The sequence below is a fragment of the Anabrus simplex genome, chromosome 5, assembly GCF_040414725.1.
Source record: "Anabrus simplex isolate iqAnaSimp1 chromosome 5, ASM4041472v1, whole genome shotgun sequence".
Classification (NCBI taxonomy): domain Eukaryota; kingdom Metazoa; phylum Arthropoda; class Insecta; order Orthoptera; family Tettigoniidae; genus Anabrus; species Anabrus simplex.
In genome coordinates this window covers 408789342-408803779 of record NC_090269.1, presented here as the reverse complement: position 1 = coordinate 408803779, position 14438 = coordinate 408789342, and the positions used below count along the sequence as shown (strand labels likewise).

Genomic DNA, 14438 nt, shown 5'->3' with positions numbered 1-14438 from the left:
ATAGGGTCATAGATGGCGATGACGCGTAGCCAAATGTGTGACGATAATCAATTTTGAATTATTTTCAGAATGAAATCATCTTGGATTCAGACCTAAGCTGTAACTCGAGTCCAATAGAAAATTTGAAACAGAAGATGTCGATTTACAAGTCGAAGAGTGATGATAGTATTATTCCGCTTTCTAAGTACGTGATTCTATCATATTCGTAGTTGTCGTGGTACTACGACAACTTCTGAATAGTAAGCCTTATTTAAAGATGAAATGTACAGATGATATTTAATAGCAGTGAAGTCAAGTCCTCCAGTACACGTGCTACAGTGGTGGTGCTTGTACACTCACAAATTTACATAGATTACACAGTCCTTTTATATACTCTCACAATCGAGAGTGTTTGGTCTGTCCTAACCTATTGACTGGTTACAATTAGATATCAACATGTTTATGAGTTTCCCTTTCTTAGAAAGGTGGACCGATGTGGTCATTAGGCTAACTGGATAAACCGCATAGGGTTGATATGTTAACAGGATATAGTAGATAACGTATTACCTCACTCATTGATATGTATTGCAGATTTGGATCATAAAAATTAAGGTATTTACTTCATCTCTGACATGTATTGCCAGTTTGAGTTGCACAAGAGATAAGAAAATGGAGTCTGGTGAATAACTAAATATTTCTTAATAATATATATTTTCGTACGGGAGAGTTTCTTGCGTGGCTGCTCCACATTTCCCCTCTTCTAGACAAATATTGCAGTTTCATAAATAATTTAATATTTGTACATTGACAATAATTCCCCTTTCTTGAGTGTACTTGATCTTCTCAATTGATGATCAGATTCTATTTCTTTATTATTCTCTAATTCCATTAATTCTGGTGTTGATGGCAGTGATCGTACCGAAGTCGATCTTTCATTTTTCATTTGAGGAGCTTTCATTAGACTCTGTTGTTCCAGTTGGATATGTGGAATGCTTTCAAGTGAGAGATTAATTTGATTTACAGGACTATTTTAAAATTTGATTTTAGTACAAAACTGTTTTGAATCTTTCCACCATTTTAGGGGAACATAGATTAAATAACCAAAAGTTCAACTTGTGACAGCAAGGGCAACAACAGCAATATCCACAAAACCAAACAAATGTGGATAAAATTAATGATAATACATACGTACACCATGATGTACCAATTCTTTTCCAAGAATAGGTTCGTTGTTCCTCTCTGATTTCTTGTTCTTTTATGAATTTATTTACTTCATAAATTTTATAACTAGCCATTTGCTAATCATTTAAATATGATACAATATTTGATAGAGTAAGGTTCAGAGGAGCACCTTTTTTAATGTTCATGTTCAGGAAGGGTTACACAACAATCAATATCGATATCAATAAAGGGAAAAAGTCATCCATCGTTAAATTAGCCTCATGTTATGAAATAGGGAATAAAGTAGTTTTTCTGCTTAATCCTTTCATCATCATAGGCATTTATTCGTCAACGAATATGTAGTATATAAATACAATGTCATTTGGACATATTAATTGTGCCGTCTCAGATGGCTGAACAGTCCGATTCTGGATGCACAGATTTTATTGCAGTGACAGCACACAATAGTAGTTGTAGCAGATGTTTGTGCTAGAATGCCATCCCTCGCATTCGCTCGTTCTCTCCTGCGGTTCCTCCTTTCAGCTTCTAATCTTCTCCTATCTTTTTCTAGATGTTCAACTCCATTGTATACAATGCTACGCCATTTGGGCCTATTCTCGGCTGTATATTTCCAGTTGATCGTATCAATATGGCATCTTTTAAGATTATACTTTAGAACATCCTTATATCGTTTAAGCTGCCCTCCATGGTTACGCTGGCCATTCTTTAGTTGGGAGTACAAGATTTTCTTTGGGAGGCGTGTATCTGGCATGCGGACGAAATGACCAGCCCAGCGTAGCTGATGCCTGACTATCTTTGCCTCTATGCTTGTAGTGTTGGCTTCCTCGAGGATGCTAATGTTCGTTCGATGATCTTGCCATTTAACTTTCAGTATTTTCCACAAGGATCGTTGATGGTATTTTTCCAGGCATTTTAGGTTTCTCCTGTAGGTTGTCCAGGTCTCGCAACCATAGATAAGAGTAGGAATTACAACAGCATTGTAAACGTACAGTTTGGTTCTCACACTGATATCATGATTGTCAAACACTCTTCTTAGGAGACGACCGAAAGCCGCACTAGCGCATCTTAAACGATATTGGATTTCCGCATCAATGTTTGCACATGTCGAGAGATGGCTTCCAAGGTAAGGAAAATGATTTTTGTTTTGCAGAGACTGGCCATTGATTGTAATAATCGAAGTTCTCTTATTGGAATTAGGCGCCGGCTGGTAAAGGATCTTAGTCTTATCAATATTAATTTACAGTCCGATACTTTCATATGCTTGATTAAAAGCATTGAGGATTGATTGCAGATCTTCCTCTGTGTTGGCTAAGATAACACTGTCATCTGCGTACTGAAGCTCTATAACTGACACTGAGGACACCTACGTCTTAGCTCGTAGTCTGTTAATATTAAACAGATTTCCATCAGTTCTATACAGAAGTTCTACTCCTGATGGCAGTTTATCATCCACAAAGTGTAGTATAGTTCCAACAAACAGTGAGAACAATGTTGGAACAATTACACAACCTTGCTTGACTCCAGTAGAAATACAGAAAGGGTCTCCTGTTTTTTATTATAAAGAACAGTAGCAAACATGCCGTCGTGTAGCAGTCTGAGTATCTGTATATATTTGTTTGGACATCCGATCAGAGCTAGAATTCTCCATAGAGCTTCTCGATTAACAGAATCAAACGCCTTGACAAGATCGATAAAAGCCATGTACAAGAGTTGGTTTTGCTCTCTAGACTTTTCCTGCACTTGCCTTGCACTGAAAATCATATCAATTGTACTTCTGTTTGGCCTGAAACCCTTACAACGTTTTCTTAAATTAAATGTACCTCTGCCTAGTAATCTACTAGAGTATTTTTCTCCGTTTTGACATAAAGTTGTGCAAAGTTCTATTTTAGGTGCTACAAATAACCAAGAATTACTTCTGTTTAGTGGTAACCACATTACTTGTCTTAATGGTAGATAATTAAAATTACACATTTATGGTATTTGAGGGGTATCAGGATGTAACAAGGTGGGTGCACATTCCATATTTGGAATATAATTAACAATCGGATTTCTTTCTGTGGATACATAGCATTGCTGATTCGGTTGAAGGCATTTAACCAATTCATACCGGGTCATATTCCCATATTTTTCATTTAGAGCATCCACAAAAATATACTCTCTTTCTACATTTAATACTTTAGTCGTCATGTTTGATTTCATGATGACCAGGAAAGGTATGACTTTATGTAATTTAAATTTACTTTCTAATACCAAAGGTATTTGAGCAGCATATACTAAGTATGGACCTTGTGTATAGATTGTTGGTAGAATTAATGAAAGGAGTTCGGGTGGTGAGAAGGGTGGTAACATTGTAGATTCTTGCATTGTTTGTTGCATTAGAGTTTCTTTGATCCTTTGTATAGTAATAATTTGTGGTTGTAAAGTACCATCCTGAGCATACAAGTATACATCAGTTATTAAATCAAGAGTGTGTTGACATTCCTTGATTCCCCGTACAATTTGTTTTATTCATTCATTTAGTACAAGAATGTCATATCATAAATTTCACAAATTACGTATTTATGTCTTTAATTAACGTCTGTATCCTTAATTTTATTCTCGTTTGTTGACCCACCTTTTAACGATTGATTTTAGAACTATCGATTGTTCTGAAACCATTCATTAAAAAATTCGTTATGATCTTTTTCCATAGCCTCTATGTGTTCTAAGTTAGTAACTACTTCATTTTCTGTAGCTGTCCCAAATAAGAATTTGAAGATTTTACCTCCGATATTGAAGAAATCTCGCTTCCTTCTTTCTGAATTTGAGTCCTTTCCCATCAGATCTGTTAGTATGTCTTAACCTATCGACAATTCTCTTTTTGGATTGAAAATAAGGAATACTTAGTTGGCAATCTGTATATGCAAAACATGTCTCACTTTTCGCCTATTACATACAAATTATTCAAATTCATAATTCTAGTTTTAGTTTCCCTCTATAAAATATTTACGGGTCTAAAATCTACATATGCGACACAACTCAATTCTGTACGAATAAAATATGCATCTACTATATGATCAAAATAAACACCTGTTTGACTTTTGATCTCAGTAATTTGTGAACCCTTGCTATGATCCATCGATTCGGACTCATCCTCTGCGACCCGACTCGTCCACCACCAAATAATAAGTAGTAACTTCCACGTCGTCATGGTTCTGTCTGATTTGAAGCATACGGTTTCGTCCTATTAATATGACACTGCGTTATCTTTTTGCCAGTTGTGCCTACCTTAATTAAAGTTATATTTGTGCCTTTCACTTCTTTAATTTCTTACGGACCCTTCCAAAATGGATCTAATTATCTTCTTTGCTTATTAAAAATACTAATTCTCCTACTTGTTTTCCTGTTCTATTTTCATTTAACTTGTCACATTGCTTTACCTTAGCTACTTGTAATCGATGTTTTGCCTGTTGCTATGCTACTTAGAACTTCTGTTTAATGCCATGCACTAAGCTTTCATAATTGTACATTGGCTGAGGATTTTGCTGTAATTGTCCTTGTATATTGGCTTTTCTGCCAAACAATAATTCATATGGTGTAAACTTTGTTACACTGTGTGGTGTAGAGTTGTAAGTGAAAGAAGCAAAAAGGGTCCATTGATATTAATCGTTTTGAAAAGTATTGCCAAAACATCTTAGATACTCTATTACTTTATGTGATCTCCCTAAGCTACTGTTCGTTTCTGGGTGATATACACTCGTCTTAAACCTTAACCTTCAACAGTTTACAACTGTTCGTAAAAATATCACTCATGAATTGTGTTCCACAATCTGGTAATAAATGATCCGGTATTCCGTACTTTATAATTATTTCAAATACAAATTTTCGAGCCAACTTTCTGCCGTCATATCTTCAATTGGGATGTCAATAATATACTTACTCAAATTACCTTGACACGTGAGATGATATTTGTTGTTCTCAGAAATCTGAAATGGTCCTACAATATTTAATAAATCTTATTCCATGGTCTCCTTTGTGTACCTGTTATTTGCAATTCTACTTTTATTTTCGGTAGTGTTTGTTTATTTAATTGACAAACTGGACATTTACGAATATAAGATTCTATGTCTTTAAACATGTTAGGCCAAGAAACATATAATTTTAAACGTTCATACGCTTTCTGAACGCCCTGATGTCCGCATTTCTGTTAGTAGTTTAGCTTTTCGCTCTTCTGAAATTTAGTCTTTTGAGTATGACTTACAATGAGATATCTACTAACTGCACCGGCATTTACATTTTTAACGCCTGCTTTATGGACTATATCGAACTGATATTCTTCTAATAGTAATCTCCATCTTATTAAACGTAGAACTCGAGGTTTTATATTAATGATCGAAAGTAATGGTTTGTGATCTGTCACGATTGTACATTTACAGCTCCAAACTAAGCCTAAATATTCTTCTTCAATTGTACTGTAATTAATTTCTGCTTATTTAAATTTCTACTCGCAAATTCTAGTGATTGATCTTTACCAATTTCTCCCTGACTTAATATGCTACCTAGTGCATAATTGTTAGCATCTGTAGTAAATACAAATGGTTTCGTAAAATCTGGAATCTTTAAAATTCGGGGTGACGTCATTTTGTCTCTTAGCTTTTGAAAACGTTCTTCTTGTTCTTCTTTCCTTTTCCAAATTTGATCTTTCCTTAATAAATAATTAAGAGGTTTATATATCCTGCTAAATTGGGATATAAATTTCCTGTAATAACCTACTAGTCCTAGGTATGATTTAACATGCTTTTGAGTTTTGGAGTTGGAAATTCTACTATAGATTGAATTTTAATAGGATCCTGGAGATACTCAATTCACTGTTTTCACTATATAACCTAAGTATTGTAATTCGGTCTTCAGAAATTCACTTTTATCTGGTTCTAATTGGATATTATATTCACTTAATTTCTGAAATACTTGTCGCAATCTAGCGTTATGTGCTTGGAGTGTTTCTGAAAAATTATTAAATCATCGAGGTAAACTAAGACACATAATCCAACTAGTTCACTTAAAATAGTGTTCATTAATGTTTGGAACGTTGCTGGGACGGTTTTTAAACCAAAAACCAACCTTCTGAATTCAAAATGTCCTTTCTAGGTGCTAAAAGCTATTTTCCATTGATCTTCTGCAGCTATTGGTACTTGCCAATATCCGCTTGCACAATCTAATGCCGAAAAATATCTTGCTCTGCCTAATTTATCCAGCACCTCTTGCATATTAGGTAAAGGATACTATCACCTATCGTGATCTTGTGTTTAATTTTCGAAAGTATATGCATATCCTCCATTTCTTAATACCTGAAGCATCCAGGTTCTTGGGTACTACGATAGGAAAATTCCAAGGGAAATTCCTAGGTGCTATTTCATTTTGATCTAGCATTTCATTTACTTGTTTATCTATTTCTTTCTGATGTTGTTCAGGAATTCTATAATTTTTAAGGGTTACCGCTCTACCTTGTACCACTGAAGGTGTTGGTATTGCATGTACAGTTGATCTCGTTTCTGTTAACCGATGACCTGGCAAACGAAAAATGACTGTTTACTCTTTAATTCTTCTACTTTTTTGCTTATATGTCAGAAACGTAATTTATTTAATAGTAAATTATTTCTGTATTTAGTATTTAGTATTTAAGACGAAAATATTTTCCTTCAAGCTAATGGTTGTCAGTTCTTGTACTTTTTCGTTTACGGTTTCTTCCTAATTAGAATTAATTATCAAGCAACAAAATGTATTGTTATCACACTGAACTATGCTACATGCACAAATTATATTTTCTCCTATCATTTGCTCTTGACAGATTAATGTTCCTGGTTCTAATGTTTGGAACTAATACTGTCTCACTCAAAATTTCTAATTTTATTGAAGTATCCTTCCAAGGGGTTTTAATTTCATTATTATGAATATCTAACCAGTCCTGTCCAATTAACATGCCGACTTCACTTGGTAAATCATTAACAACATAGAATGGCACTTCTTTTTCATTATTCACATTATTAACACGCAAATTAACTACTCCTTTTACTGGGATTTTTTTACCAGTTACACTTTGAAAAGATACGTATACAGGATTTATTTTAATGTTAATTAAACTGTCTTTATTAACTAAAGATACATGTGACCCGGTGTCAATTAAAGCTTCTCCATAACGTTCTGAGAAATGATCATTTAATACATATACTATATACGGGTTGTCTGTCTTCACATTTTGTTTATTTACATTTCTGTTGGTTCTCACGACCTTTATATTGTCATCATTAACATTGGCTCTTACGGCCTTTATTTCATGTACATTGGCACTATCGGCCTTCATTCCATTAGCTCTACAAGCTGTCATTACATTTTCCTCATTAGCCCTACAAGCTTTTATTTTAGGTTCATCTCTATCCCTACAAGCTATTATTTCCTTTTCATCATTAGCCCTACAAGCTATTATTTCCTTTTCATAATTAGCCCTACAAGCTATTATTTCCGGGTTGCAATCTCTAATTTGTCAAGTTGAACTCTAACCGGGTGGCTTAGACAGTCCAGCCGTTAGTTTCCCTGATAGTTAGTACTACGACAAACTTAAGCTACATGTCCACTCCTATTACATTTCAGGTAAAAATTCTGCCTCTGCATGCATTTAAAATGTGACCAGGTTCCTGACAACGGTAACAAGTGACCATTGAAGACGCATTCACTCCTGGTTCCTTTTTCGTGTTCACAGAATATGTGCTAGTTTCACCTCCGTTTCGCAAATTCTGTGTTGGGGTTCTTCCTTTGCTCCCCATAAAACTATTCCTCCCGTAATTTCCATTATATGCTCTGAATTGATCTCTGGATTTTCTACCGCTTTTTTCTTCGACCGCTGTCCAAATTAACTGCTTTAAAAGTATATCCTCTGATTTGATTTTAAGTAAACTGTCCCGTCATTAATTCCTTGTACATTAATTCCAGATGTATGAAGCAACATTTACTTAACAAAGAAATAGTTGTATTTCCTCCGTTTTGCATTTCGTGGGACCAAGTTATCATTTGTCTAGTGAGTGCCTTATTTAATTCAGTTGTAATTTTCTCAATTTTATTCCCCCATTGCGTTACATTTTCATTGTGTTATTGCTTACAAGTGAATAACTTGTTCGCATAAAAATCAAGAGAGTTTTGCACTGAAAAATTTACTTCAAGTTTGTCTTTAATTGTTTCCCCATGTCTGAAAATCTTCTGGTATGGTGCAAAAACTGAGAACAGTTTTTCATCTCCAGTAATGTAGTAATGTGAGCTAGTACAAAGTAGGCATGTAGTTCATTAGGATATCCACTGAGGTTGGTTTTAAATGTTCTACGGCAGTATCTACAGATACTATTCTGTACTGAACTGCTCGTCCCTCCTCCGAGCTTCCTACTATATCAGTAAGGAAAAATAGCTGGAACTGGCACAGGGGCTAATGGGCAAGATGGTGGCTATACACGGGCTCTTATGCGACTAACTCTTGGGAACTGGGCCAGGGACTACTGTGCAAGATGGCGGCTATACATAGGCTCTTATGGAGAAAGTTGGCTCATACACAGGCTTTTATGGAGAAAGCTGGTCTTGGGGAGACAGGAGACTTAAGGAGACGGCCTAAGGGCAATTGCGCAAGATGGAGGCTGTACACGGGCTCTTATGGAGAAAGCTGGTCCAAGGGCAAATGCGCAAGATGGCGGTTATACACGGGCTCGTATCGAGGAAGTTGGCTCAGGGGAGACATAGGACTTAAGGAGAGAGCCTAAAGGCGATTGCGCAAGATGGCGGCTATACACGGGCTCTTACGGAGAAAGTTGGCTCAGGGAAGACATAGGATTTAAGGAGGCGACCTAGGGGCGATTGCGCAAGATGGCGGCAACGTACAACTTCCTAGTGCTAGGGCCCCCGAGGCAAGATGGTTGCTCTGCATTGTTTATATGAGAAGGAGATGGACCAGGAGCTAATGGCAATACATTGTTCTTATAGGCCTAACTCTACAGAATTGCCTCAGGGGCTCACAACTTGTAACTCACGACCTATTAGTTTGATCAGTCTGACATTCGAGAACTGAGGCAAGGGCTGCTATGCAAGATGACTGCAATACTGTATTCTTATAAACTTGAACTAGAGGGCTGCCTCAGGGGCTCACAACTTGTAACTTATGGCCTATTAGTTTGATCAGTCTGACATTCGAGAACTGAGGCAAGGGCTGCTATGCAAGATGACTGCAATACTGTATTCTTATAAACTTGAACTAGAGGGCTGCCTCAGGGGCTCACAACTTGTAACTTATGGCCTATTAGATTGATCAGCCTAACATTCGAGAACTGGGGCAAGGGCTACTATGCAAGATGGCTGCTATAGTCGATTCGTATAGACCTTACTAGAGGGCTGCCTCAGGGGCTTACAACATGTGACTTAGGACCTATTAGTTTTACCAGCCTAACATTCGTGGTCTGAGATAAGGGCTACCATGCAGGATGGCTGTTATACTCTATTCGTATAGACCTTAACTAGAAGGCTGCCTCAGGGGCTCGCAACTTGCTACTTATGACCTATTACTTTGATCGGCCTGACATGCGAGAACTGAGGCAAAGCTACTGTGCAAGATGGCTGTTATATTGTACTCGTTTAGACTTAACTAGAGGGCTGCCTCAGGGAGTCACGCAGATTTAAAAATGGTAGGAAGGCTGGCATAAGGTCAGAATGGTACATGCAACTCACCTCCATTGGAAGTGTGCCGGAATGGAATTGCACAAACCTCGGAACGAGGACTTGAGTGTACTTTTATTTGTGAAGTACATATGTTCGCATTGAATTGAAATATGGATGATAATCCTGCACCGTCAAAAGTTAGACTGATGGATCCATGTTTTCTAAACGAAGAGAGATTTATATTTAAAATATCTCGGAAAGGGAGTTTGATTTAGAAGGAGAAAGGGAACGCCATCTACAACGTGAACATGGAGTGGTTTTATACAAAAGTAATTACCAAAAGCGTTAATACATTTATCCTACTGGGGGACGAGACCATCAATTCCAGTTTCGTAGAAAAGATAGGTCGCTGACGGATACACAATCGCACCCACTCTTGGATTTCATCGTCCGAATGAAATCGACGGGTGTGAATGTCTTTCTTCAGGTCACCAAAAGCGTGAAAATCACAAAGTAAAAGATCCGGACTATACGAAGGATGTTCGCCAGATTGGAAGCATGGGGGGGGAACATTATTATGCAACAGGATGACTCCGTCCGACGGCATTCCAGGGCGTTTTGACTTTATGGTGCGTCGCAGTTTTTGCAAAGTGTCTTCATAGCACTGCGCCACCAGAAAACTAACCACAATTCTCTGCTCTTCTTTGCTAGCCTCCATTTCTATAGCTGGACGAACACAATAGACCAGTCCTCGCAACAACAAAGTCGTAACCCTACAACTGCGTGCACCTGTGAGTTGCCACTATGCAATTCTCCTACCACAACAATGGCAGCATAGATACGTAGCAAAAGCGTTGCCAACTTTCGCGCAGTATGTGTGTTATGGCGGGTATTCGGTTTCCATTTGACTGCCCCTTATATTTTGACCAGGGTATCGACGGTGGACTGGTTTGCATTCTGTACAGTAGTGTGTCAGTGTTTCGTTGAAGGAGATGGATCTGGATTTGGAGGTAACATAGTAGAGTTATACTGCCATTTCTATATTTCTCATTCTTTCTCCAAGTGCTTTCATTCCATTATCATTACCTGTAAAGGATTTCACCGAGGTATCTTAACATTTCATTTCTCCAAGGGGCTCACAATCTCGCGAACGGATTTCGTCTTCCTTGAGTCGATAAATACAGTATAATGTTAAAAACATTTACGCTCTTAAAGTCATTAGGCTTTTCCAATCGAGAAATTACCAGCGTTCCTCCCCAGTGTAGCAGTGGGCTCATTAGTTGGAGTGCTATACCTTTCCAAGACGCTGGCGCTAGTGCGTTGAGACACGACTACAATCCTCCTATGTAGCACAATGCTGTGGCGGTGGACTAGGGGAAGCATATGCCTCCACTTGTATGAATGCCTGCCTTTGGCCTACATCAGGGCCTCTCAAACGCCCAAAATCTCACGCGTGCAAACTGGGGCACAGAGTTCCTGTGCACAGTGAATCAGTCCCATTCGGCTCGGCTCGGCTCGGACCAGCGCTTCGTCTCTGGGCTACTCGGCTAAGCTCTGCTCAACTCGGCTCAACTCGGCTTGGATTTGGAGCGCTACGGAGCAAGTGAGGAAGAGGGAGACAGGCGGAGCGAGCGAGACAGGTGTGGGGAAAGAGAGAGACAGCGCTATTGCTCCAAATCGAGGAGTGGTGGTCTGCACTCTGGTCAACCAAGCGAAGAAGTCTTTTGCACCGTGCACAGTGCATGCAAGCTGAGAGGCCCGAGCCTATATAAAAAAAAGTGTCCTAGAAGATAACCATGATTCAATTTTATCGATTGCAAATGTTAAAAACATTTATGCTCTTAAAATTTTTAGGCTTTTTCAATTGTAAATTTACCAGCGTTTTATTTGTTTTAGGCCCCAATAACTTCTTCTACGGTTTCTAGAAACGCCGAGGTGCCAAAATTTAGACCCTCAGGAGATCTTTTATGTGCCAGAAAATCTACCGACACGAGGTTTGCGTATTAGAGCCCCTCCAGATACCACCGGACTGAGCCAGGATAGAAGCAGCCAAGTTGGGGTCAGAAGGCCAGCGCCTCAATCGCCTGAGTCACTCAAACCGGTTGCCTGAGTCAATTAGTATTATTATTCGGAGCACTGTGCCCAACTAAGGAGTGGGATGGAACTTATTTAGCAAAAGCATGAGCTTTCTTCCCTTCCGAGAATACCTTCATCCTCTCGCTGTGATTCTTCCTTTCGTTCCTTCCTCCATGCAGTGACGGTTATCATCTTGGGGTTTTCAGCAAAATCATGTTTGTTCAACAACGTACTAAATAGAGGCATGTCACTTATAATTTCACCTCTTATACGTATTTCTTGAAGGTATTTTTCAGTTTCTATTATCCAATTATTCTTGACTTTTAGTGATGTGGCACAATAAAGTATATTTTAGTAAGCCTTGTCCATTCTTTGAATATGGCCATAAGATTTCAGTCGTCTATGTATACTGGGCTAAAGATTTTCCTAAGAATTTTCCTTTCTTGTATTTTTTTTTTTTTACATTTAGAGGGTGATCTGCCTAAAATGATCAAGGTTCTGATGCAGGCTTAATTACAGGGTTATAGTGTTTTTATTTAATGTTCGGAGATACTGATATTTTGTTGTACGCGTTCCATGTGATTCTGTAGGCGTACTATTATTATTGATCTCTATATTAAAAGAGTTTTCTAAAAACCAGTTTGGCAAATCCGTCCGTCCGATCTATTGGACCGATTTCCTTCATTTTCGTTCTATTATCTCCGGAATTATCTGCCAGTGAATCATGAGACATTGAGAGGTCTCTAAGTACAGCCAACAATGAGTAATCATAAAGTCAAGTCATTAAATGATCGCTCCAAAAATTGCAGGCGAAGGGTCACCCTAACACGCAACACATTGTGTACTTTACAGGTTGCTAAGCGACTAACACTTGCGTTAATATTCTGATGTCATTGCAAGCAGCCATGTGTGATTACTACCTGTGAAGCCAGAGAGTATACACTTCCTCTGATGATGGAAGATGCTAGATATTCTTTGATTCTCTAATCTTCCCCAGCTTCTTATTGTACTCAACAGAACGTTTCTAATAACTTACATGCTACTAAGAGAAAACAGTCTATGTACGTACAGACCGGAAAGTAACAAGTCCATAGCCTTCTGTATGACCATTAATAAAGCGCAGGGACAAACGCTTGACCAAGTGAGTAGTCTACTCACCCGGACCAGTACTCAGCTACGACCAATTGTATGTTGCATTACATCGGACAAGGTCGTTCGAAAATATTAAGATCCAGATACGGCTGAATGGTCGAAGTACAGAGAATATTGTATGAAAAAAGTTATAAACCTCATTACCGGTATTAAATGTTCATAAAACTAGTGAGAAGGTTACGCAAAACAATATGATAACGACAGGCATATCAAGACGAGTTCCGTTCTTGTTCCGGCTTTCACTTCCTGCCAGTATCTTCTGAGCCCAGCGACGAGTGCCTGTTTATGCCCTTCAGACAAAGGTCTTTCCCGTCTTCTGGAAGTTTATGCCATTTTGAAACCTTGAGAGTTGTTCACCAAACTTTTGAATGCGTTCCTGTATTATTATTATTATTATTATTATTATTATTATTATTATTATTATTATTATTATTATTATTATTATTATTATTATTAAGTCCAATCATGACCAACACCGTTGTTCCGTTGAATGAATAACACAAAAAAGCAAAATATCCCGTATTCATTGTTTACAAGGAGAGGCTGAAGACTGAGTTTGTAGTAAAATATCAACACATTGTACATTGGTCGCTGTTTGACTTTTGTTTGACAGATAAATACAACTATGACACGAAGCATCACAGCAAGTGTAGCTGTCTTCCAGCCTGTACGGAGCTCAGGTACGACGTAGAAACCACCCAGGCGGCATACTTGTGGGGCAAGATCAGAAAGGACATGGAAAAGTGAGTACGTGTCTTTCTCTGCAAATTCCGACTATGGCTAAGAGGTTCGTTATACGATATGTTTCGGAGTTTCTCTAGCTTCCTCCAGTTTCTGCCTGAAATTCATTTGATGTAAAAATTTGTAAAGGTTGACCAACTCACAAATGTCCCAAATACACTGTATTTTAGATCATATGAAAGTGTTCTCGAAAAATGATAGCCTACTGTTTCCTATTAACAATCATCCATGAGCAATTTTAAGCGTTGAATCAATCAATCAATCAATCAATCAATCAATCAATCAATCAATCAATCAATCAATCAATCAATCAATCAATCAATAAACAAATCAATCCATTAATTAACCAACCAATTAATCAGCAAATCAATCAATTTATCAATCAATCAATCGATCAGTCAATCAACAAGCCAATCAATTAATTAATCAATCAATCAATCTATCAATCAATCAACCAATTAACCAATCGATCAGTCAATCAATCAGCCAATTAATCCATCAATCAATCATTCAATGAACTAATCAATCGTCGATCGATCAATCAACCAATCAATCAATCCGTCAATCCATCAGTCAACAAATAAATCAATTAATCAAGCATTCGATCAATCAATCAAACAATCAATCATCAAATCAATCAA

General features: G+C 37.7%; 1 protein-coding gene across 1 annotated transcript in view; it reads left to right on the top strand.

The window, feature by feature from the left end:
• Positions 1 to 14438, top strand: part of LOC136874581 (pickpocket protein 28) — a 94655-nt gene that overhangs the window by 68665 nt on the left and 11552 nt on the right. The window contains exon 8 of the mRNA XM_068227861.1: positions 13670 to 13799. Coding sequence (XP_068083962.1) covers positions 13670 to 13799 — 130 coding nt within the window. The remainder of the gene's footprint in view (positions 1 to 13669; positions 13800 to 14438) is intronic.